General features: G+C 54.6%; 9 protein-coding genes across 9 annotated transcripts; 5 read left to right on the plus strand and 4 right to left on the minus strand.

The window, feature by feature from the left end:
* Positions 1-148: 148 nt before the first annotated feature.
* J4E93_001954 (uncharacterized protein) lies at positions 149-3,897 on the plus strand (the record flags this gene model as incomplete). The annotated part of the gene is made up of 2 exons (XM_049339902.1): positions 149-1,234; positions 2,113-3,897. 2 exons carry the CDS (start codon positions 149-151, stop codon positions 3,895-3,897), a joined length of 2,871 nt encoding a protein of 956 aa, XP_049202224.1.
* Positions 3,898-4,347: 450 nt separating this feature from the next.
* J4E93_001955 (uncharacterized protein) lies at positions 4,348-5,499 on the plus strand (the record flags this gene model as incomplete). Its single annotated transcript, XM_049339903.1, has 2 exons — positions 4,348-4,356; positions 4,909-5,499. The coding sequence occupies 2 exons, from the start codon at positions 4,348-4,350 to the stop codon at positions 5,497-5,499; spliced, it is 600 nt and encodes a 199-aa protein (XP_049202225.1).
* A 133-nt stretch (positions 5,500-5,632) lies between these two features.
* On the minus strand, positions 5,633-6,496 carry J4E93_001956 (uncharacterized protein; the record flags this gene model as incomplete). Its single annotated transcript, XM_049339904.1, has 1 exon — positions 5,633-6,496. The coding sequence occupies one exon, from the start codon at positions 6,494-6,496 to the stop codon at positions 5,633-5,635; it is 864 nt and encodes a 287-aa protein (XP_049202226.1).
* Positions 6,497-6,952: 456 nt separating this feature from the next.
* Positions 6,953-8,185, minus strand: J4E93_001957 (uncharacterized protein; the record flags this gene model as incomplete). Its single annotated transcript, XM_049339905.1, has 2 exons — positions 6,953-7,681; positions 7,742-8,185. The coding sequence occupies 2 exons, from the start codon at positions 8,183-8,185 to the stop codon at positions 6,953-6,955; spliced, it is 1,173 nt and encodes a 390-aa protein (XP_049202227.1).
* An 877-nt stretch (positions 8,186-9,062) lies between these two features.
* J4E93_001958 (uncharacterized protein) lies at positions 9,063-9,734 on the plus strand (the record flags this gene model as incomplete). The annotated part of the gene is made up of 1 exon (XM_049339906.1): positions 9,063-9,734. One exon carries the CDS (start codon positions 9,063-9,065, stop codon positions 9,732-9,734), a length of 672 nt encoding a protein of 223 aa, XP_049202228.1.
* Positions 9,735-10,086: 352 nt separating this feature from the next.
* On the minus strand, positions 10,087-11,688 carry J4E93_001959 (uncharacterized protein; the record flags this gene model as incomplete). The annotated part of the gene is made up of 6 exons (XM_049339907.1): positions 10,087-10,734; positions 10,786-10,828; positions 10,874-10,928; positions 10,977-11,163; positions 11,223-11,449; positions 11,505-11,688. 6 exons carry the CDS (start codon positions 11,686-11,688, stop codon positions 10,087-10,089), a joined length of 1,344 nt encoding a protein of 447 aa, XP_049202229.1.
* Positions 11,689-15,190: 3,502 nt separating this feature from the next.
* Positions 15,191-16,445, plus strand: J4E93_001960 (uncharacterized protein; the record flags this gene model as incomplete). The annotated part of the gene is made up of 3 exons (XM_049339908.1): positions 15,191-15,440; positions 15,506-16,084; positions 16,144-16,445. 3 exons carry the CDS (start codon positions 15,191-15,193, stop codon positions 16,443-16,445), a joined length of 1,131 nt encoding a protein of 376 aa, XP_049202230.1.
* A 995-nt stretch (positions 16,446-17,440) lies between these two features.
* On the plus strand, positions 17,441-18,799 carry J4E93_001961 (uncharacterized protein; the record flags this gene model as incomplete). Its single annotated transcript, XM_049339909.1, has 6 exons — positions 17,441-17,461; positions 17,572-17,590; positions 17,643-17,813; positions 17,893-17,946; positions 17,996-18,104; positions 18,151-18,799. 6 exons carry the CDS (start codon positions 17,441-17,443, stop codon positions 18,797-18,799), a joined length of 1,023 nt encoding a protein of 340 aa, XP_049202231.1.
* A 938-nt stretch (positions 18,800-19,737) lies between these two features.
* On the minus strand, positions 19,738-20,709 carry J4E93_001962 (uncharacterized protein; the record flags this gene model as incomplete). Its single annotated transcript, XM_049339910.1, has 1 exon — positions 19,738-20,709. One exon carries the CDS (start codon positions 20,707-20,709, stop codon positions 19,738-19,740), a length of 972 nt encoding a protein of 323 aa, XP_049202232.1.
* Between the last annotated feature and the right edge of the window lie 1,679 nt (positions 20,710-22,388).

Consider the following 22,388-nt stretch of genomic DNA (forward strand, 5'->3'; position numbering starts at 1 on the left):
CGAGAAGGTCCTTGATGAGGCCATCAGTTCGAGAATGCGCTTAGACGGGTGGCAAGCACCAGTCAAGGGGATATAATGACGGCTGCACCGCTCGATGTGCAGACGAAGATCAAACTTCTACTCACGAGTACTAACAGTGATTATAAGGATGTTTGCTGATACCAAGCCGACTAGCAAGCGTACAGAAGATGTGACAAACAGCCCATCTTCTCGCAAAAGGAGGCGCTTGTCAGAAGCTACCATCCAGCCATTTGAGAAGGTCAGGCCATGCGCTCCTTCGGAAATGCATCAAGCCATCGAGACCAAAGATTTCATCAGGAGCTATCCCGCCACCGCAAAGTCATCACTGGAGCGCGGAATATGTATGCTAGAAGAGTTCAACACGCAAGTCCAGGAGTCTAAAATCGCGCAAACCCGGAAGAAGAGATTCATCGTAGAGTCTCAAAGCTACATCGACATGATCAAGCCCGGAGAAGACGTTGCGCCCATCTCAGCAAAAGAGTATGAGCAGCGCATCCAGGAGCCCACATCGACCTGGAACAACAACATCATCATATGCACCTCAACAGAAGCACGCGACCTACTCCAGCGCTTGACCCTCCAAATTCCCCTCCTCGTCCCCTCCTCGCTGAACAATAGCCCCACTCCCCGCACGCTCTACTCCGCCGAACACTATGAAGCTGTCCTTAAATTCCGCAAACACGCCTCAGCCGAACCCTACATGGACGTCCAAGACCTCACCTCCAAAAACATAACCCGCCGACTCACCATCTCCACCGCGCTAAAACGCATGTCTGACCCATCCGCCCTTCCGATAAACCTGCTCGACATCCGGCCCGTACGTCAAAACGTCTTACCCTGGGAGCTCGACGGCCTGACCGACTACAGCATCCTATCCGAAGCGACGGAATACGGTGGCATGTCCAACCACTCCGACCCGAACCCTAGCGATCTCTCTAGTAAAACTGGTTTCGCGCTCTGGGGCAAACGCGGCGTATGGTCTTTCCCTCACGTTGACGAACATGGCCTCTACACCGGTGTGTTGTGTGAGACGGGCTCGAAACTCTGGTTCACATGGTCGCTTTCCCCCTCTGAACGCGAGGAATGGGCTGTAGCACGACAAGCAGGTCTTCAGTATGCACCAAACAAACACGGATTTCCTATTTACCTCAAGAAAGGGGATCTACTACTTATGCCACCAGGGACGGTGCACGCGCCGCTGAGCCTGGAGGATGTGATTATGCATGGGTTTCATGTGTGGTGTAGCAAGACGATGGTGGAGACGGCCAGGAGTGCGCTTTTGGATTTGAGGTTTCCGATGTGTACGAATGAGGAGCCGAGGAGAGAGTTGAGGGGGAAGTTGATGCATTTGGTGAGGGCGAGTAAGGCGAGATTGGGGCCTTTTACGTGGGGGGATCATGAGGAGTTTGCGGACTTGGTGGGAAGAATTCTGGTGGTGTTGGAGGGGTTGGAGAGGAAAGAGCGACTGCCGTGATGAGGTTTTGATTGGGGTGTTAGCGCGTACGGGTTGAAGGTAATCATTGTTTACATCTACTGCAAGACTAACTGCCTGCTTAGAAATGGACTGTAGTGTCCAGCGTCGTCAATGTGACGCGTGTAGTTGAGGTTATTGTCGTCGCACAGACCACCTACCCATGCCCGCGGGACCGACGAGGGCAATCTGGGGCAAGCGAGGATGCATTGAGTTGTGCGGCATGCCTCTCTGCGCCGACTATTGGCAGGGCGGAGCGGAAGCCAGCAGCGGGACAACGGGGGAAGTGCATGGCGAGATGGCGTGCGCTATCAGGTGCCGCGACGGTGGCCAGGCAGAGCTGTCTTTGGTTTTTCGGGGCAATGGCTCAGGCTTAAGAGTTTGACATGTCGCGTCACTTTCGCCGAGGACACGCCTTTGCTCTTGAGACATCGTGCATCCGACGTCGTGCATTGCATGCGACAGCTCATCCATCGCTCCGTCCCGCCATGCCCGCTGCGCCGCCTGCTTGGTCATAATGCCGCCCGCCAACTCGCCTGTAAGCACCCGTCCAGATGTTGCCGGTGCAGTGCTGTCACATAGCCGTGGTCAAGTGCATGACTGACGTAGCCGCTCAATAGGACGACGCGGAACCCACCTTCATCTCGGCCCTGCGCGAGCTCGAGAGCCCCGTAAACGACGACGTGCTCAACCTCGCCGCCACGCTGGGCACCCCGACAGACCAAGAAGGCATTCCCAGCGACGACGACATCGAACGCGCCCACATCCACTATCTCCGCGCAGCACGTGAGCGCGACCAGGCGCGGTTGGACCGGTCCCAGGAGCGATTGCGCCTGCTGGAAAGGCAGCGAGACGAGCTGGAGCAGCGGGACCGCCTGCGCCGCGTCATGAGTCGCCTCAGCCGCCTGAGCGACAACAACTACGGCGACCGCGTGCCCAGTCAGAACAGCCTCTATGACTGGTCGCCGGCGACAGAGGCCCCGGGCGCGCCCGAGAGCTCGCTGAGGTCGACGGCCATCCTCCAGTCTGCAGGCGTGCGCCGCCATCCACGCTTCTCAGCGCGCACCAGGGAAGCCGCCACCAGCAGCGAAACACCGCCACGCCACGCCTCACACCGCAGCCTCCGAGACATGCTTGCCGCCCGATCCAGTCTCTTCCCCGAGACCGTCCAGCGAGAACGCTCCGCCCGCCAGATGTCTTCGCACCGAGACTCCGAGGCCCGCACGTCGCCCATGCTGGAGCAGACCGTCAAGTACCTGTCGCGCATACGCCACTCGCGCGACGACGACGAGAGCTGGGAGCGTGCGCGAGACGCCGGCTTCCTGACCAAGGACTTCTTCCTGCAGCACGCAGACTTCGTCGCAAACACCCTCGCCATACCGCCGCCCACCGAGACCTCATGGCTGGCACCGGGCGCGATACTCTCGGGCTGTCAGCATGCGACGACCATGCCCGCTGCCGTGACGACCACATACAGTCGGCATACGGGACTTCCACCGCCCATTCGACCGTGGATATGGAATCCCAGCGAAGTCTCTACCAGCCGGAACTCGCAGTCCGACGCACAACCGCACCAAGACCGGTGGCCCGTCAAGGTCACAATACACGATGTGGACTGGGAGCAGATGTCTCTCTCTGCAACCATGGAAGCGTATAACGTACCTTCCCACCCGCATCCGCATACCATGTTTCCCCCCAGCAATGCAACACCGTCCGTCACGCGCACATCTTCCATCACGACCTACCTCGAAGGCGAAATCCTCGACTTCAACAACTACACCCTCCTCACCGAATCCTTCAAATCAAACGCCGCGAACGACGCAACATATTGGCGCAAGCTGCCCCCATTCCAGAAGATGAGCGACGAAGACGTGGTCAGGGCCCTGACGAGCAAGAAGTGGCTCACCGAAGTCCTGGGCCAGAACTGGGTACTCATGCGCTGGAAAGAACGATGCTTTGTAAAGAGCCTGAACCGCAGCACCCCTGACCCCGTTCAGCCACCACCCTCCACCACGATACCCTCTTCGTTCTCCGCCGACCCTCCACCGTCCAATCCCTGGGCCTCGACAGGTTCCTCCAACTACGCACCCGCCGCTCCTACCTCCACGCATACCTCGCAGCTCCAACCCTCGCCGTACCGCATAGTCCGCAACGCGCAAACTGGCCGTGCCGAAGTCGAAATCACACCACAACCCCTCTTCAACTCCGTAACGAACGATGCCGAACAAGCGACATTCGATGACTCAGGCTGCGGGCTTACCATCAGCGGCTTCTACTACGTGGCGCTTGACCGGAGAAGCGGGATGCTGGAAGGGTTGTATTATGATCCGCAGAGCAGTCCGTACCAGTGTTTGAAGTTGGAGAGTGTCAATGGTGGATTGAGGACAGCGTGGAGTTTCAGATGATAGACTGGAGAATGAGTCAAGAAGAGCGGAAGAAGAATTGCATGGAACGGAGTTTTGGATTTGGACTTTTGGACTGCATCGCCCGTTGAGGCTCTCCCGGATTGGATTGGGACTAGGTTTACTTTGACTACATGTTGTACTCTGTCTAGTATCATAGATGGATATGGAATACTATCGCCTCATACTTGCAGTCCTGATTTGTATACAGGCCGTGGATAACCCGGAGTATCCGCAGCCAACGTTCCGCGGTATGTACAATGTTTTGAGGCTACTCACAATTCTAGACGCCCTACACGCCTAACCGTGTACGCGAGGTATGGTAGTCGCGCAGTGTAGACGCCATCCACCAATGATTACTCACACGATTACGGCCCCGCTTCCGCATGCAGCAAGTCCTGCCGGGTGCCGTCATCCTTCCAGACGCTTTGGACGTGTACAATGGCTTGCCTGATGAGCGTCGTGCGTCTGTGCATATATGTGTGTTGAAAGAGTCACGAGTTAGGAGTCACAGAAATCTTAGAGGGAAAGGTACAAAGCTTGATTGAACCTCGCACACCGTTGCGCTCCAGTTCGACTTCAGACCCCAGCATCACTCTCTCTCTTTGTCTCCCTTGCCAATCTTTCATTGCGGTCAGAACGAAGATACTTCAACGATCGGGCAAAAGACATTACACGATGGCATCACCCGAGTACCCCAAAACCGCCGTCAACAAACTCGGTCGATTGGCGAATCGAGGTACGTTCGTCGACTTCTCTTTCCTACCTACTCAAGAGACATGCTCACGCCGATAAACCCAGGCACATACGACTACGCAACAATCCACAGCCTAGTAGACGCCTGTCCAATTCTTCACGTCTCCTTTGTCGACCCAGAACACCCTTTCCCGGTGGTCTTGCCTATGTTGGGATGTACGGGGAATTACGAGGTAGGTCACTTCCTTCTATCACACCACCACGAAGCAGAGAGACCACAAGTGGATAAACCAGCGATCCACTAACCCAACCGCACAGAACCAATCCGCAGACCCCACCTCCACCCCCCAATCCCTCTACATCCACGGCTACGTCTCCGGCCGCATTTTCAAGTCCTCAAAAGAAACCTCCACCCCCGGCCTCCCCATAACCATAGCCGCCAGTTTCCTCGACGGCCTCGTCCTCTCCCTAACCCCCTTCCACAACTCCTGCAACTACCGCTCCGCCATCGTCTACGGATACGCCGAGCTCGTCGAAGATGCGGGCGAAGCGCTGTACGCTATGAAAGCTATTACTGATAATATGTTGCCGGAACGTTGGGAGAAGAGTAGGGTGCCCCCGAGTAGTGCGGAGTTGAAGAGTACGAGTATACTTCGGGTTAGGGTTGAGAGTGCGAGTGCGAAGGTTAGGACGGGTGGGCCGAGTGAGGATAGGAAGGATTTGGCGGATAAGGAGTTGGTGAAGAAGACGTGGACGGGTGTTGTGCCGTATTGGGGGACGTGGGGGGAGCCTGTTCCGGGGGAAGAGAATGGGTGTGAGGATGTGGAGGGGTATATTGAGAGTTGGAGGATGAGGGAGACGGCAGGGGCGAGGGGGTATGCTTTTGAGGCTATTGGGAAGGGTAAATGAGAGCGCAGTGAAGAGACATAGCGTTGATGTTGATCAAGTGAGTTGGCAGCCCTGAATTATTTTTTATGATGTTTACTTCGGGAACATCAACATGCAAATATGAGTGACACTTCGCCATCTTACTTTCTACTTTCTACTTTCTATCCCTAGCAGGCCCATCATACAAGCTATCCCAATCAATCCTCGCCTGAGCCTCCGCCATCTCCTTGCAAACCGCCGGCTCCCACTTCCCATTCTTGCGCTCCCAATATATCCTTCTCAACTCCAAACTACCGTATCTCTTATGTGATCTCTTGATTGCCTTGTCCAGAACAGGGTTGCGCATGCAATACGCCTCGAGGCCTACTTCATCCGGTATCGCGTTATTCGAGAGGCCTATGGCGAGGTTGGTTACGAGGATGCGGAAGAGGCGGGAAAAGTATCTTGTGTGAGTCCTGAAGGTTGTGATGGCGGTGATGGTTGCGTAGGAGGGTATGCATGTTCGTAGGAGGTCTTCGCACTCTTTGTATAGGTTGTCGACGTACTTGTCCATTCCGAGGGCAGAGGCTGCAGCACATACGCCCAGAGATATTATCATGGGTAGATGGAGGATGAATGGCGAGGGTTTAGCAGGGTTTGAGATCATGTCCTCGAGGTATTCGATGAGTCCACACATCGCGTCTGCGTCAGTAGCTTCGGGTAGTATGAAGGTACCATTTACGAGGAGTTCGCTGGTCTTTGTCGAAGTCGCGCGGAACAGTGGCTTCGACATTGTCGTAACGAGCTCGAAGTCGACTACAAGTTTGATTTGTTCGTACTCGGACTCGAGTTTCTTGCGGTCTGTAAAGGGCCAATCTCGGATGTCGATGTCTTTGGCGGTGATGCCTTCGGTGGACTGGGCGGCATCTCCGGCCTTGTTTTGGTACTTCTCGGTCTTTGCGTCAGGAAAGATCATGTCCCAGACCTCGTCTTCTACGCGAACGTTGGCGCTGGCGGAACGGAGTAGTGAAGAAGACATTGTTGCATGTGGCTTCTCTTTGAGTCAGTTCAGACATTAAGAAGTGGTGTTGAAATCATACTCTGGGCTTGGTGGGTACTTACAGTCCGCGTTAAAGGATATGTGTTAGAGCTAAGATGGCAGGCATAACGGTACATGAAGAGGTACAAACGGATCGCGACTAGCAGGAGGAAGCGAAGGCTGCAACTCCGTTCCTTGGCACATACAAAAAGTGAATGAATGCGGTTGCAATCGACGTCTAGTCTCAGTGATCGAACTTTCATGACGAGAGTGGAAGAGGAAAGCTACAGACTGACTTGTCTCTTCAGTCTCCATAACAGGAAAGCTTCTGAGGCCTTCGCGCTCCTTCTTTGTAATGTATGCCTTATCCCGTTCACCTTTCGTAGTCTCTACGGGCTAACATATGCAATCTTTTGTCGGCAAATACCAGGCCACCTGCTCCAACGGAAAGACCAGTCACTTCTCGTCTACCGCCACTTGATGCGGCGGAATCGGCTTCAGCCCCTTGACATGATCCAGAACCCCCATGTTGTTCGCATATCGATTATCCTCCGGCCCCATAATTGCTCTATTCTCTGGATTCAGGAACTGATGCGGGAACCCCATCTCGAAGCCATAAGCCGTATCAATCTGGTGAATCTCCTCAGGCGTAAGACTCATACCAAGAGCCTGGATATTGCCCTCTAGATGCGAGATCTTGCGACCGCCCACAATGGGGAAAACATAGGGCGACTTGTGCGTAACGTATGCGAGAGCGACGGAAGTTATGGGCGGAACCGGAGACTTTGCGTTTGCGATATCTTCGAGCACGTTGCTAACCTTTTCTTCGTTGCCAATGACCATCATTTCCATCTTCCTGCCGCCGTCTTCTGGGTTCTTTCTCTGCGCCCTTGTCTTGAAGCTTCCTCCGCCAATAGCGCCCCATGGTGCAAGGGCCATGCCTTCGTCTAGTGCCATTGGGATGATTTCGCGCTCGAAGGAACGGTCGGCAGCGGACCAGCGGCCTTGGTAGATTGAGAATTGGCGAAGGCCGTGTTGGCGGGCGTAACAATTGGCTTTTACTACGATCCAGGCTGGGGTATCGGAGATGCCTAGGTAGAGTACTCGACGGGAGGATACGAGGTCGTTGAGTGCGTTCATTAGCTCTGGTATGGAGGCTGTTGAGTCCCACAGGTGGACGTAGTACTATGAGGCAGTCAATCATAACAGTCGTAGCGGGATACAGAGCCCGGATAAGGAACTCACGATATCGACGTAGCTAGTCCTGAGCGCCTTCAGCGAACGCTCCATACTTGTATGCATGTTCTTCGCGCTGTTACCTCCATAATTACTCTTGCACCTCGCACCGCCTTCCTTTTCTCTATCGGTAATCTGCATACCAGTGAATTTGGTCGCAAGCACCATCTCATCTCTGACTCCTCGCTCTTCCATCCACTCACCAATCCACTCTTCGCTCTCGCCGAACTGGTAATTGACGGCGGTGTCGATGAAATTGCCGCCTTGCTCGTAGAAGTAATCCAGCATTACAAAGGCCGTTTCTTTGGTGCATTCTCCGAGAGTGGCTTTCCATGCTTCGCCAAAGTTCATGCCACCGAGGCAAAGAGGCGAGACCCGGACGGCTGCCGTGGGACTGAGGATGCGATGTCTGCCTAGAAGAGACACGGGTGCTGCTGGATTGATGAATGACATTGCAGGAGTGTACCTAGGTAGCAACAAGCTGAGAATCTGATTCGTAAGGACTACACAGCGATGAGATAGTTTCTTGTCCTGTTATATACTTCATGCACGGAGCATCCAATACGCCAACTCATTATATGGCTACCAACTTCTGCAGCAGCGGCCTCATGGTCGTTCCGTCGCATACCTTATCGCCGCGAGTGCCATACCGGAGCAACTGGCTGTATACACGCAACGTAGCAAGGCGTAACGCATGCCGTACAAGCAGGTGCGACCGAAACGATACTTGCTGATATCCAATGGCGTTGCAATCAAGCAACGGGCGAGAACCTCGTATGGTCTGACGTGCGCCACCAAAGCCGGTAATTCCGCAATCTCCGAAACGTCAGACCGAAGTGAACTGCGCCCGCAACAAAGACCCTTCAGTAGCTGAGCAACTACTTTCTGCATTGATCGCGTCGTAATTGATGTTGTGAAGTTTTCATCTGGACCCCTAAATCGCATCGCCATGTTAGCTCACCGCTAGTGCACCCGAATCGTCATGGCCGCAGTTCCCCAGGATGCTGACATCATGGCTCCACCACATGATGCGCGCGCATCGCACAGTCGCCGCGTCCATCGGAGATGTGGTACCTGCATCTCAGGGTCATCAGCACGATGTCGTCGCCATTGATGCAGAGATTTGCGGTGCACGGGCAGACCGACAAGTTGCAAATGCGCATTGCAATCCATCTTTCCCCATAGTAAACGTCACGTTGAGCGCACACCTCAGACGATATCAATTTCGCATTACATCAGTACTCCATCACACTACATAATCCGCCTACACACCTCACACAGTTGCAGCTTCCAGTCTACTATCCCATCGACATATAAACAAGCAGCAACAATGGCTTCCAGACTCCTCCGTATCAACCGCAACGTTTTCCTCGCAGCACGACCAGCAGCTCGCATTACATCGCAAAGAGCACCGCTCAAGAACAACATCAACGACCTCAGTAACCACCGCTCTTTCACAACAACACGCATCATGTCCGTCAAGGTCGACTCCAACTTCATCTCGCAGATCACCGCTGCTGAGAAGAAGATCACCGGCAAGGACGAGCCACACAAGGGCGGCCCTACCGCGAAAGCCCAGCAGCACGTTGGCCAGAACCTCACTGCACAAGTCATCCACGACATCACCGAGGGCGAGAAGGTCCTCACCGGTTCCGATGAAGTCATGAAAGGAGGTCCTACATCCATCGCTCAGTCTGCTTTCACATCTGGTTCAGCAGCCTCCAACAACAACACTACTGGCGCCAACACTTCCAACGCCTCAGGAAAGCTGGACTCGTCGACACTGAGCAAGATCACCGATGCGGAGAAGAAGCTTACGGGCGAGGACGGTCCCGTACCTGGAGGTCCCACTGCGCAGGCGCAGAGTCACGCCAAGGAGCCTATTACCAGCGAGGCGCTACACGACATCACTGAGGGAGAGAAGAAGGTTACGGGTGGAGAGCGCGTCAAGGGTGGGCCTACGTCGACTGCTCAGTCTGAGCTCGCGAAGAGCAGGTCATAAGCTTTACAGCTGCACGAGGCTCCACCATTGCGGGGGTCCTCATGTTACGACTACCTCGACACGCCGTGTATAATACTGTATGATAATGCATAAGGAAGATGGAGAGGGGGCTAATGACTACTATGAGATATGATTGTATCATACATTGAAGCACTCGGGCTGTCATCGGACAGACCAAATTAAATAACATTACCTTAACTTTTGACCGTTTTCTCGGTCACTTCTCAAACCTCCATCGTGTGTGACGAAGGCAGAGTCAAGTAGATTTAAAGGGAAAATTGATCATCATTCAACGCGACCCACGCGCTATCCAAAGAACAGGAAGCCTATCAAGGGGAACAAAGTGCGCACATCACACCCATCCGTCCCTCTCCCTCTCATCCTTAACTCCACTCCCCTTCAACCACCCAACACCCACGTTCGCCACCCCCTTCCACTTCTCCACGCTCTTTTTCTTGCTGAACCGATACTGCCGATCACTAGTTCTCTCCAACCTCTCCTTCAACGGCCCATCGCCTGACGCACCCAAGCCCCCGAGTTCAATGTCCTCTCGAACCTCTGCTTCTCGGAATCCAAAAGCCGATGCAGCGCCGCGTCTCGATCGCGTAGAGTTGACTCTGTGTAAGGTGGGTGGTCGTGATCCAATCGTCTCGTTTGACCGTACACGCCGCAGACGGTCTTGGAGATCTGCTGCTTCGCCATCGCCTAGGATCCTGCCTTTGCGGTTGGAAGGCGGGGTGTGATAATCAAAGTTGGAGTTTGCGCGGCGGAGACCATATTTGCGGGGGCTTTGCTCGAGAGCTTGGCCGAGTTCTTGGATGGCTTCGTCGCGTGCGCGCATGCGTTCTAGGGATTGCATGCGTGGTGCTGCAAATGCGCGGCCTTGGACGGATTGGGATGGGCGGCGGCCCAGGCGTGGTGGAGAGTGGCGGGCTGTGCGCTTTTCTTCTATGGCCATGGCGACTTGGGCGACGGAGTTGGGGACCACGTCGAGAGAGTTCTGAGGGTGTGGTGATTAGTGGATGCGGTGGAGGGTGTTAGTGAGACGCACCATGTGGATGAGTACGATTGGTAGTTGGACGGTGACGAGCTTTCTGCAGGGAGTCAGCTTGGTCGGTGAGAGTGACGGCAATACTGACGTGTGCCCGCTGGCTACAATGACGTTCAAGAAGTATCTGACTTCAAAGTATTTGCCTGTCTTGGTTAGGTACCAAGTACACGACTTCGTGCCAATGTACATACCACACTTCACCGTACCGTGGCCACGGGGTATCTCGAGATCACAGGTCCTGATATGAGTCTGCTGTGCAGAAACACCGTTCCAGCCGGCACAGCCATGCTTGACGACTGCTTTACTGAGGATAGACCGCTCGTTGCTGTCAAAGATGCGAGCCTGACCCGCAGACTTCTCCATCGTAGCTGCAGCAACCTACAAAGCACTCTCATTAGCATCATGACAAGATGGTATGTCAAGCTCGCATAACAAACGTGTTTATAGCAGAGTATGTCCCTCTCCAACTGAAGCTCGATCTTTTTGACCAGCTTGCGACTGTTGTTGACGACATGAACATCGACGTAAAGACTAGTTCCGCTGACCCAAACTTGTCGATGCAAGCCTGCAGTCACGCGCACAACTTCGACGGTGGTTTCTCGGGGTTTTATCCACTCGTCTGATGCAGTCAGTGGACTAGGTAGCGACATGAGTGCCTTTTCAGCTGCGTGCATGTCAGCACTGTGAGAGTAGGCATTGAAAGGTTAGGTGCCTCATACGATCGTACACTGAGAGCACTGTGACATCTTCGGAAGTCCTGACAATGTACTGTCTTCCTTGATCGCGAATAAGAAGTGATACGCAAAGTATGTAGCGAATTCTCGCGTTCTTTGAATGGAAAGGAGGAGGACCAACGTTGAGAGGTAGGCTCAGATTGAACGCGAGATTGGTCGTAGAAGGCATTAAATGCCAAAAAAGATCTGCCGAGCTTATTGGCTCCTGGGTATCTACCATGTTCTGAGGCGGCGGGTTTCGCTCATCAATGAGCTCTGTAGCGAGGTTCAGAAAGACAGCTCGTCTGTTGCCGCTCACTTCCTCCGTTCCAAGAAGATCGATAGATATCCGAGCAATGTCCAGAGTCCTTCTATGACGTATTCGCTCTGCATCGTCGACGTTTATCTGGACAGTCCCTTCGATGGAGCCTCCGCCCACGAAAATGCCTGCGGATAAGTCCAGGCCAAGGTCGATTCGCGGATGTCGGTGTGATGGGAACTCTAGCAGCTCTTTCGATAGTGGATCACGAACAAATGTTCTGGAGGGTATGCGTCGGTGGGTGTCATGAGTTATGGGGTCAAGGCGAGTCACAATGTGGCGCAAGGGGGACTGCGATTGGCCATGCCGAATGATAGTATTGGTATTATTGCTAGGAGGCGGAAACGGTATAGTAGGTATGGCGCTGAGCGTGTTCGTCGCAGTCGCTTGGGTTATGTGTATAGGTGGTATCTGCTGTGGCGGTCGGGTTCGAGAAGCGCTAGGTGCACGAGGTCGCGAGGACGATCGTGGCGGAACGGTGCCGGCTGGTATGCTGTATATGCTCGATATGCTGTGGTTGTCTGCGGGACTTGATGGTGATGGTGATCTAGACGTCCGACCCCTGTGGGTGGATCTTATGCCGTTGCTTTCGATGCTATTCTTTCTGTCAGGTTCTACGTTTTCGCCGTACCGATTGTCGTTGCTCGGACGTCGTCTCGCCGCGACAGAGGGCTTCCGCGACATCTCCGTGCGAGAGGTGCTTCGTGGAAAGTTATTTGTCAGGGCGTTCCGAGGTAGGGTGTCTGCAAAGCTTGATTCGGTGACTTCGCGAATGTCTGATAAAGGTCTAGGTTTCGCCCACGAAGAGGCGGTGGAATGCCCTCTTTGTTCGCCAAGATGGATGCTGAGCATGCCTTCGCGGGCTGTGATATGACCGTTGTCTGACTCGGGCGAAGCTAGAAAGGAGGAAATGCTGGCTCGCTCTGGCGAAGGATGAGATTCGATTAGGTGCTCTTTGCCAGGCGGCGGCTGCGAGTGTCCTGACCCTTTCAGCAGCCGTCCCGCGATCTCGGAAAAGGTCATTGCTACCTACCGTCAGCAATGCTTTGAGAACGATATCGCGCCGAGCACCTCGTGAACGATAGACTGCGCGCGAAGCTGGCGACTAGCTAGAAGCTGACCGAGTGATTGATGCGGGATCTATACTGCTGAAAACAGGATGGAAGTCATATGAGACTATGCGATGCTTGGATATCCTGGTAGGGGTGAGGACTGTCGCCTGAGGTGTGCATGGTGGAGGTCGGGTGTCACGATCTCTCGTAACATTGCATCTAGGAGTGAGAGAAGGAGCCCGTGTGAACTCGCTCTTGACACGATTGTACCGCACGTGGTGGTTGGAGTTGGCAGGAACAAACCTGACATTTGGAAAGAGCAAATCTCACTACGTTGAAATTATTGAGCATCGTACTCAGGCGCGTTAATGAGGACTCAGCTCACATCTCATGTCTGTGAAGTGTTCTACAGCGATTCAGTGAGGGTACCTTTTCAGGCCAGTCTTATACTCGCAAAGCTCTACGTGTGCAGGATATACTTTCGGGACTTCAGTTCATACTGTACATGCGCGGGCGTCAATTGGCACTTTGATGCTTTCTGTCCAAAAGCACTCAAGTGTGGAATCCGACAGTCCGCACCTAGGCAATGCCGAATGTCCGTTGCCGATTTGACGAGTCTCGACTATTCGAGCAACGGCTGGAAGGTCACGATGCGACAGGGTGCAACTAATCTCCTCGTACGAGTCTCGACCGCCCGCCCCATGGGTCACCTGCTTGCTCAGCCGAGAAAAAGCGTCGTGACGCTACGGCTGCTTCGGGCCAACAGAGCTCATGTGGTGCATAAAGCAACGACCTCGGCGATCCCCAGGCCAGACTTCGGTAGCGGTTCGGGAGCCGGTGCTTGCGCTGGCGGAATAACGTGTCCAGATACCAGTTGTGCGGTGGTGGTATGCAAATGCACACGGCAGATTCAACCGTTGGTGGCTCCTTCTTCCAAGATCTGGCATCCACTAGTAGGGCCCATAGCGACCCCGGGGCTGGCCACGTGATGACCCTGGGAGTTTGGAGCGTGATGGCTGCTGGCGTTGTCCTGGTCACGGCTGAGCGACGTCCAAGGTTCATCGGTGAGGCATGTCGTATAAATTGACTGCAGTCGCATCGATCGTTATCGCCAGCTGAGCCGATAATGCAATCCTCGTCATATCAGATCATCCAAATGGAACCTGCTCGTCAGCCTTACCTATGCCGTCCGCGAGTAGGGTGACTTCATAAGGGCGAGGTGCGTGGCCCCGGTGCAGGGGCGCGCTCCGACGTCGGTGGCCTGGCGTGGATGCGACGACGACGGCTGGTTGCTTGCTTTTCACGGGAAGACTTCATGGCCGCGTGGATGAAAACAGACAGACGCATACACGTCGCGAGTTGATCGCGCTCGAACGGGCGACGCCTGCTAGATAACAATCCCAGGCTCGCGCTCTGCCTGCGCGTCCATGGAGAAGCCGGAGAAAGGCTACAAAACTTTCTAGTGGCGCGGGAGCTAAACACCAGGCTACGCCGCATGGGGCATCGCGATCCAGCTCGGCTGGGGCAGCCATGTCCGGCGTCGTCCACCAGGCGTCTGGCACAGAGAGAGCCGTGATGCAGCGTGAGCACCCCGCGAGAAAATTCTGAGCGTTCGGCCAACCGCGCACCCGCTCGCTTGGCCGTCATTGCGCGTGCGAAGTGCCCAGCAGCGGGAGCACGGCTGCCATTTGCTGCGCGCCTGAGAAGGAGCCTTCTGGGGCGAGGCGAGTCGAGCGAGCTTTAACCACACGGGAGGAGTTGATCTGGGCATCAGAGAGTGGTCCGCCCGCCTTTTCAAGTCCAGCACTCCGCCCCTCCGTTCGAGCCCATCTCTGTTTCCATTACCCAAGAGCTTACCTCACAACTACTGCGCGACCACACACAGGCCCGAACGCCCTCTTCTTATCATACATTATCAAAACCCCATACAAACCGTATCGATTTTCGACCCGGCGCTGCGGCTGCCCAGCACAAGCGCGTCTAAGCGACCAGAGCCTCCTGCTATCTCCTTCGACCTGCCTTTGTCGCATCTCTCGCAGCTCTTGGCGCCTCGGTGCCCCTCTATCAGGACGGAGGGGTACGGTGGCCGTAGATGGGAGATAGTCTCGTAACAGATATGACGGCCCCCGTGGGCAAGGCAGAGGCTTCGCGCGATGGTTCGACCGACTCTATCGGATCGTCGCCGGAACCTGGTCTGGCGGAGACATATACCCAGGAAGAGCCCCAGCAGCAGAAGCGCAAAGGCGGCCGTAAACCTGTGAGCCTTCCTGATGCCAATTGCCTTGCCTGTCATGGCTGCAGCAATTGAATCGCCAATCACTATGTCGAAGATAGGACTAACCAAGCGTCGTAAGATATATGCCACCTCAGAGGAGCGCAAGCAGCGCAATAGACAGGCTCAAGCCGCCTTCCGTGAGCGCCGTACAGAGTACATCAAGCAGCTGGAGAGCACCATAAAGCACCATGAGGACACGCTGCAGAACCTGCAGAACAGTCACCGCAACGCCGCCGACGAATGCCTTATGCTCCGGTATAAGAATTCTCTACTCGAGAGGATTCTGCTAGAGAAAGGTAGCCCCAATCTTATCAAGACGTCTATCTATCAGGGTACACACGCTAACCTCTTGCTCCACCAGGTATCGACGTCCAGGCCGAGCTGCGCGCGAAGACTGGCAGTCCAAACCTGGGGCCGACCAGAGCCCCAGCGTCTGCACACACCTCGCCCAACCAGGCGCCTCTCCAACAACGTGCTATATTGAACAGACAACAACAGCGGCGCTCGCTCCAAGGCCCGCCCAAGGTTGATAGCGTCAATGGCTTGCCCATGATACAGCCGGATGGGCCGATTCAGCGTTCACCACTGTCGCAACCCACTCCTGGCTCGCATCTCTCGTCGCCTGCTCAATCAGCAACGCGCTCGCCCAGCTTCATACCTCATGGTCAATCAGTGTCTCCCAACTTTGGGCCCATACCTCCGCAGCAGCAGCAGCACCAACAGCAGCAGCCGCTACGGCCACAGCCGCCTAGATCAAACTTCACTCCCATGATGGGTGCTCAGCGCCCTTCGCTCGTAACGAACCAGGCTCCCGCAAATGGCATAGCAAGCGCGTCTACTGTTGGCAGCAACGGTAACGGCATAACTCAGAGCAGTGGTCCTACGTCTTTCTACCAGACACAGTTCACGGACCACATGAGTCAACTCGGCAAGCTGACCCGTTTCCTATCCCCTCTTAAGTATAGGGCTTTGTAATCCTAGGCTGATTTCGTGTTATAGAGCAGGAGTACGAGGAACAAGCCGACTCCTACGACCACGACGACCCGAGCGACCACTCCGCTGGCCCTGGCCCGTTCCCGCAACAAAATTTCCCGCCGTCGAACAACATGCCACCACCGATGCCGCCCTCGCAGAACCCTCCCTTCACAAGCCCAGCAGCCTTGGCGCCCAACGACGGAGGCCATGCCTACAATGGCATGAGCAACAACCACCTCTTCGACCCGTACGACCCCATGCTCGATGCCGACCCCTTTGGACTTTCGGCCAGCATGCACTTCCCTACGATGTATGAGAGTAGATGATGATATGAGGAGCAAAGGATAGGGGGAGGAGGCTATATTGGAGTTATCAGGGACCGAATTGGAGAACCACCGACTGATACCCTCCCATGACGTTGTTTAGCGGGCGCAACAACTGCTTTTACCCAATCGACAATGTGTCACGACGGTACGACGGCGTTCAACATGAGACCACGAGTCTCGGTGCGAGGAAATTCTACAAAAAGTTATCATTCGACCTGGGGCAGGTTTACGACATCTGTATTTGTGATGGAAATTGCTTGGGGTTATTGCTATGGACGCGGGTGAATACTTCTCATCCATACGTTTCACTCTGGCTTCGCTGCCCGTCTAGTGACACTGGAAGGCGGGACGATGCTTTGTACATATTGTAATGCAGTCGGCTGCAACTATCGAGTCAATGTTGCACCCCCTCATACTTCCCACAACACCGTGACAGCGCTCATGCTCTTTAACCAATGCCAAGTCAGGTTTTTCACATCTCGCGACACTACAGCAACGCGGTCGCATTCTGGAGCTGCACTGGTAGCATTCACACTTGCTTTTCCTGACAAAAAGCATTGCACGGGTGAAACAGCCTCGGAATGACGTGCGCTTGAACGCGCATTCGAATCAATCAGTGACTCGCCAGCGGCGCAAGAGCTGCAAATTAACGGGCTGGCTACAGTGAATACCATGTGCCTCAAGACTTTGTTTTGAGCTGCCGTCGCACAAGAATCGAGTGAAGCGCTGTATGCGGCAAGAACCGCAGCGCTCATGTTTCTTTGTGCCTCCAATAGTCTTAGCCCCACTACACTCGCTTACGGAAGCAACCCACGGCCATTTTCGATTGACCAAAACCTCGTGCCCGCAACATCGCGCCTATCACCCCGTTCGCGAGTCAACTTCTGAGAGCCACGTCCCTAAAATCTGTAGGGCAAGCTCTCGCATTCTTTTTCTCTCCCGGCAGATTGTGCATCTAGAAGGGCAAAGCGCGAAAGGCGCTCCAATCCGTCAAGATGTCGCAAATTGCTTCCAAGGTAAGCTACAACTCACCCCACCATCAGGTCCGGCTTCGCGCCTTCCATTGAGGGTTGCGAGAAGGCCTGCACCACAGTAGACAGCTTCAAGATGCTAATTTCAACTGCAGAACATTTACGAGCTGCTGGGTATGTCGCAGCGCACAGCACAGGCACCGAACTCTCACTCACGACCCCGCAGGCAATGACCCCGAGCTCGACCCCGACAGGCCGGCTGACCCACCGACGAGGGCGATTGAGAAGCCCGTCATGAGGCACGGCAAGCGCGATGGAGCCGATGCCCCCAAGCCCATGCCCGAGAGGACGAGCAACCAGAACCGTGCCAAGCAGTCCGACAACGCCAACGACAACGGTACGTCGGATACAAAGAGCAAACCCCATGCTCTACATTCTCGCGGGAGATTCAATGGACAAATGCTAACGCAGCACAGCATTCCGGGATCGCGGCGTCGGCTCTGACAAGAACCGCGGCAGGGGATCTGGCGGTGAGTGCCCTGTCACTGGTCGATTCGTACCTATACTGACGTTCTACAGAGCCTACCGGCACTGGATCTCGTGGTGGACAGCGTGGCCGCGGTCGCGGTGGACGTGGAGGTCGCGGAGGCGCTGCTCAGGGTGACCGTCATAGCAGGACTGGCATCGCGTAAGAAATCCCATATCATATCACGCCCATATCTAACAACCTCCAGCGAGCACGACAAGCAGGCCGCACACGGCTGGGGCGGAAAGGACGGCGATGCCGAGTTGGCTGACGAGCAGGCCGGAGAGGCCATGGCTCAGGCTGAAGAGAAGGACGCCATCAAGGAGGACGCTGAGGGTGAGGCCGATGCCGAGCCTGAGGACAAGAGCAAGTCCTACGCCGCCTACCTCGCTGAGCTCGCCGAGAAGAAGCTCTCTCTCGCCGCCCAGAACGTCCGCAAGGCCAACGAGGGCAGCAGCACCAAGTTCCCCGAGGGCACTGCTCTCGCCCGTGAGGAGCAAGAGGACTTCATGGCCGGTTCCCAAGGCAAGGCCAAGCGCGAGCGCGCCCGCAAGGAGAAGGTCCACGTCGAGCTCGACGGTGACCGCATGCTTGCTCCCCCTCCCCGTGAGGGCGGCAGCCGAGGAGGACGCGGTCGCGGCGAAGGCCGTGGCGAGTTCCGCGGTCGTGGCCGTGGCGGCGGTGAATTCCGTGGCGAGGGACGTGGTCGCGGCGAAGGTCGTGGCGAGTTCCGCGGACGTGGCCGTGGCGGTGAGGGTCGTGGACGTGGCGAGGCTCGTGGTCGTGGAGGCCGCGGCGGTGCCCAGTCCAACATCAACATCACCGATTCCAGCGCCTTCCCCAGCCTGGGCGCATAGATTGCGTCAACCTTGGTTTCGGCCTGAAAACAGGACATACCTGCATCCGACAGTCAAGTGTGGATGAAATGAACGAATGAATAAGCTATCTCATGACGGGACGAGCGAACGGAGAGCGAAAGCACAATATCAAGGAATCTCTAACAGAGATGTCGGCAGGCTAAAATACTTACATCTACCGGTACCACGAATGTAGTGAACTTGAGCTCAACCTTTGCAAGTGTTTTGATTCCCCAGTTGGTCTTCTTGTGTGTGGTAGTACGTTTCTATGAACAAGAATAAAAAATTGTATCTGATGAACACGTGTACCTTGATGACACCCTCACGCTCTTGTCTCTAATAGATGCTTGTATGAAGGACGAGTGGTACCTATGTTACATCGAGGCACACTGGAATTCTAGATGTCAAACTGGGTCTATGAAGTATCATGAGACAGCTCAGCACTCAGTGTGTGAAGAGTGAACAGGGTCTGAAGTCGTAGGCATGCAGCACATATGTGGGTGAACAAAGGTACCGAGACAGCAGGGCCATAGAGCCATGGAAAGATTGACGTCGCTTCCTTAAACGAAGATGATTCAACTCGATATAACCACTCAATCAAACTTCACTGCGCAGTAGCTGTTTAAGGAAGCATGTAATCGCTGACCGAGACACATACATTACCGCAAAACCTCTACACAATCCACATGCAACCCCATGATGTTCTCTAGCACTAATCATCATTTTGAGATGCATAGAAGGGTGCTTCAATTACTTGCTATATGCCGTTCGATAAATAAGTGTTCAAATCTTCCCATTTCATTTGAAAAGCGTCTTGAAACTATGGAAAGGAAAGCCGTATGCCCGTAACGCCATTATAGTGCAAAGTCGAATTCCCCATGCTAATAAATGCTGCAAAGATCCGTGTAAAGTAAGAGGTACGGAAAGGTTCAGGACTCTCACTTCCCCTCTTCAGCAGCCAAGATACCGTCTTTGCACGATGCGCACACGAGTAAGGCGCAATTAACGCACTCATGGGCGAGACTGAACTTCATGGAGAAGATGGTCGATGGGGCATTGAAAGTAGCCTTAGTCTGAGCCTTTCCATTCGCCTGTGGAGGAACGGCATCAGTGACGAAAGATGCATCGGATGCTCGACGTCGAAGCTCGATCTCTGATGTCGCGATGATGTTGCCGTAGGTATCTACCACGCGGCCGGAAGAGTACTGGACATCCTCCATGGGCGAGGTTTCGCGAATGGGCACGCTTTCAGATAGCGGCGAGGCGACGGAAGTAGTAAGATGGGGCGCTGTTCCAATGGCATCACCAGCTTGGAAGAGACCGCGAGGAGGTGCGTATGCGCCGCGTGGACGACCGCGCCCTCGCCCTGGTCCGTTACCCCTTCTGAACCCTCGACCGGCTCTTCGTACTATACCTGCGGGTACGGTCTTTGCCTTCATCTCATCGACTGCGGTGTTCGGTGCTTCGATCTCTGGATGTATCGAGCACCAGCATTTTACACACTCCATCTCAGCCGCGGAATCGTTGACTAGAGCTTTTGCGAGGGGAATTCTGTAGGTTTCGAAGCTGTGGTCACAGTTCCATGAACGGTCCTGGTAGTCTTCCCCTGGCTCTTCACCAAAGTCTAGATCTTGATCCTCCCAGTAACGAGGCCCTCCAGCATCAAGATTACGGGGAGGCGCTGGCTGTGGCGTCGATATCGCTGCTGCGCCAACGGTCGCTTGCGCTTGAGATGTCTCGTTGGATAGCGCCAATGCATCGTTCGTGCCAGATGGAGACTCGCCCTCATCAGACTCCGTGATGTTGCCGTCACTGCCGTCGTCTTCCCCATATTCATTACACGCTCCGCCACAGTCTTCCGGCTCGCCCATACACATGTAGCAGAAGTGCGCTCCACATCGACACTCCATGTGTAGACAACCGTACATTCGTTTCAGTCCATGGCCGCACTTTGGACACCTCTTATACCCCCAGCTCTTCAGTAGCTCTGTAGTTTCTGCATCGATGCCGAATTCAGAGATATTGCATATAGCGTCCGGATGAGCGACTTGCCGACATTCGAGACAGATCTCAGCTGAGCAGGTTGGACACGCAAAGACGTTCAACGTTGGCGTTCCAACACCAGAGTCAGCGCGCTTCCCTTTCTTTTTCGTTGCCCGATCGGGCAGGAGTCGTTCTGGAATGAAGGCCGAGCAGGTTGGCACTGGACAATAAAATGGATTTGGCGTGAGCCACTCTTCGTACTTCGATTTGAACTCGACAAATTCCTCCTTCGTCAGATGTGGTTTTGCGTAATGAATTGGGATCTGACCGCAGCACCTCGGAGGCATGCGCGTGGTATCTTTGCAGCATTCGGTGAACATCCTCTTGATGCACGACCCACAGTATGTACTGCCACATTGTCTGCAAGGCTTGACGACCTCTTTCACGTGTTTTGAATTCTTAGTATCTGGTAATTCTGTGCAGCATATGATGCATTGTACTTCAGGTAGTGGTAAAGTAAGAGTGGGCTGTGGTGGTGCTGGTGCTGGAGGAGAACGGGGCCGGGTAAGCGCTGGCTGCGGAGCCGGTTCGTTGGGATGGTCTCGAATAAACGCAAGTCGATACTGTTCGTAGCGGATCAGGAAGGGATTGGTGGTACTTTGTTCCATACCGACAGAAGGCGCGGAATGAGATGATAAGGCGGGTGCGCTGTTGCGTCTTTGCAGAATTACTGGTGGGGTGGTCGAGCTTGCAACGTTGATATCGTCGTAACAATAAGGGTCTGAGACCCGTGATGTGGCCTCTTGGCATTGCGTTTGCGCGTTTGCATGGTCAATGTCGTGATGGTGGGCAGTTGCGACTGGCAAGGCAGCAGCATTCACCTGCGGCCGTACCGCTCGAGAAAACTTGGAACCCATGGTAAACGAGATGGCTTATGCGACAGTGTCACATAAAGATGTCCACAACATCAACTTAAATAGAGAACGGCATGTAGTTGAATGTGCGAGGTTTGACTCAAGGCTGTTGACTCAACGGAAGGCGCAGTGGTGCTGCCTGCAGGCAGCCTTGCGGCGCTGACAGCCATTGGCTTCGACGAGACTCATCACAGTACCCCACAGATACCAAGCATCTCCTAGCTTTAATGAGGCTGTGGCCTGGAGACGTATCCAAAGTACCTCTACAATGTATGCTGGTCGATCAACCAATGTTCCGAGACTCATGAAGTCCTGTGAGAGCATGGTGAGGGCTGACCATGACGTCAGATCACGAGCCTTCGCCCTTCAGCCAAACAACTCCGATAGGGGCACGCACGACAACTGAACCTCGAGAGATGTACCTTGCGCCCTTCCTAGTAGAAGAGGCGCGCATACGAGTGAGGTATGATGTCGTGCACAGCCAGCAGGCGGCCTACTTTAGAAACTCCACCAACCCCGCACCAGGTTTAGCGCCATCTGGTGCTTCGTCTTTCGCTAGCTTTCACACTCGAAAGCCGTATTCGCCATAACCCATCATCCACATTTGTGTCGCGGTACGCCTGATCGTAAACAGTTGTTGGAGCCGTCTCTTGTCGCTACCATCCGATGAAGATCACATGGGCATCCTAAAG

This window comes from Alternaria ventricosa (genome assembly GCF_023758065.1).
Source record: "Alternaria ventricosa strain BMP 2768 chromosome Unknown scaffold_3, whole genome shotgun sequence".
Classification (NCBI taxonomy): Eukaryota; Fungi; Ascomycota; class Dothideomycetes; order Pleosporales; family Pleosporaceae; genus Alternaria; species Alternaria ventricosa.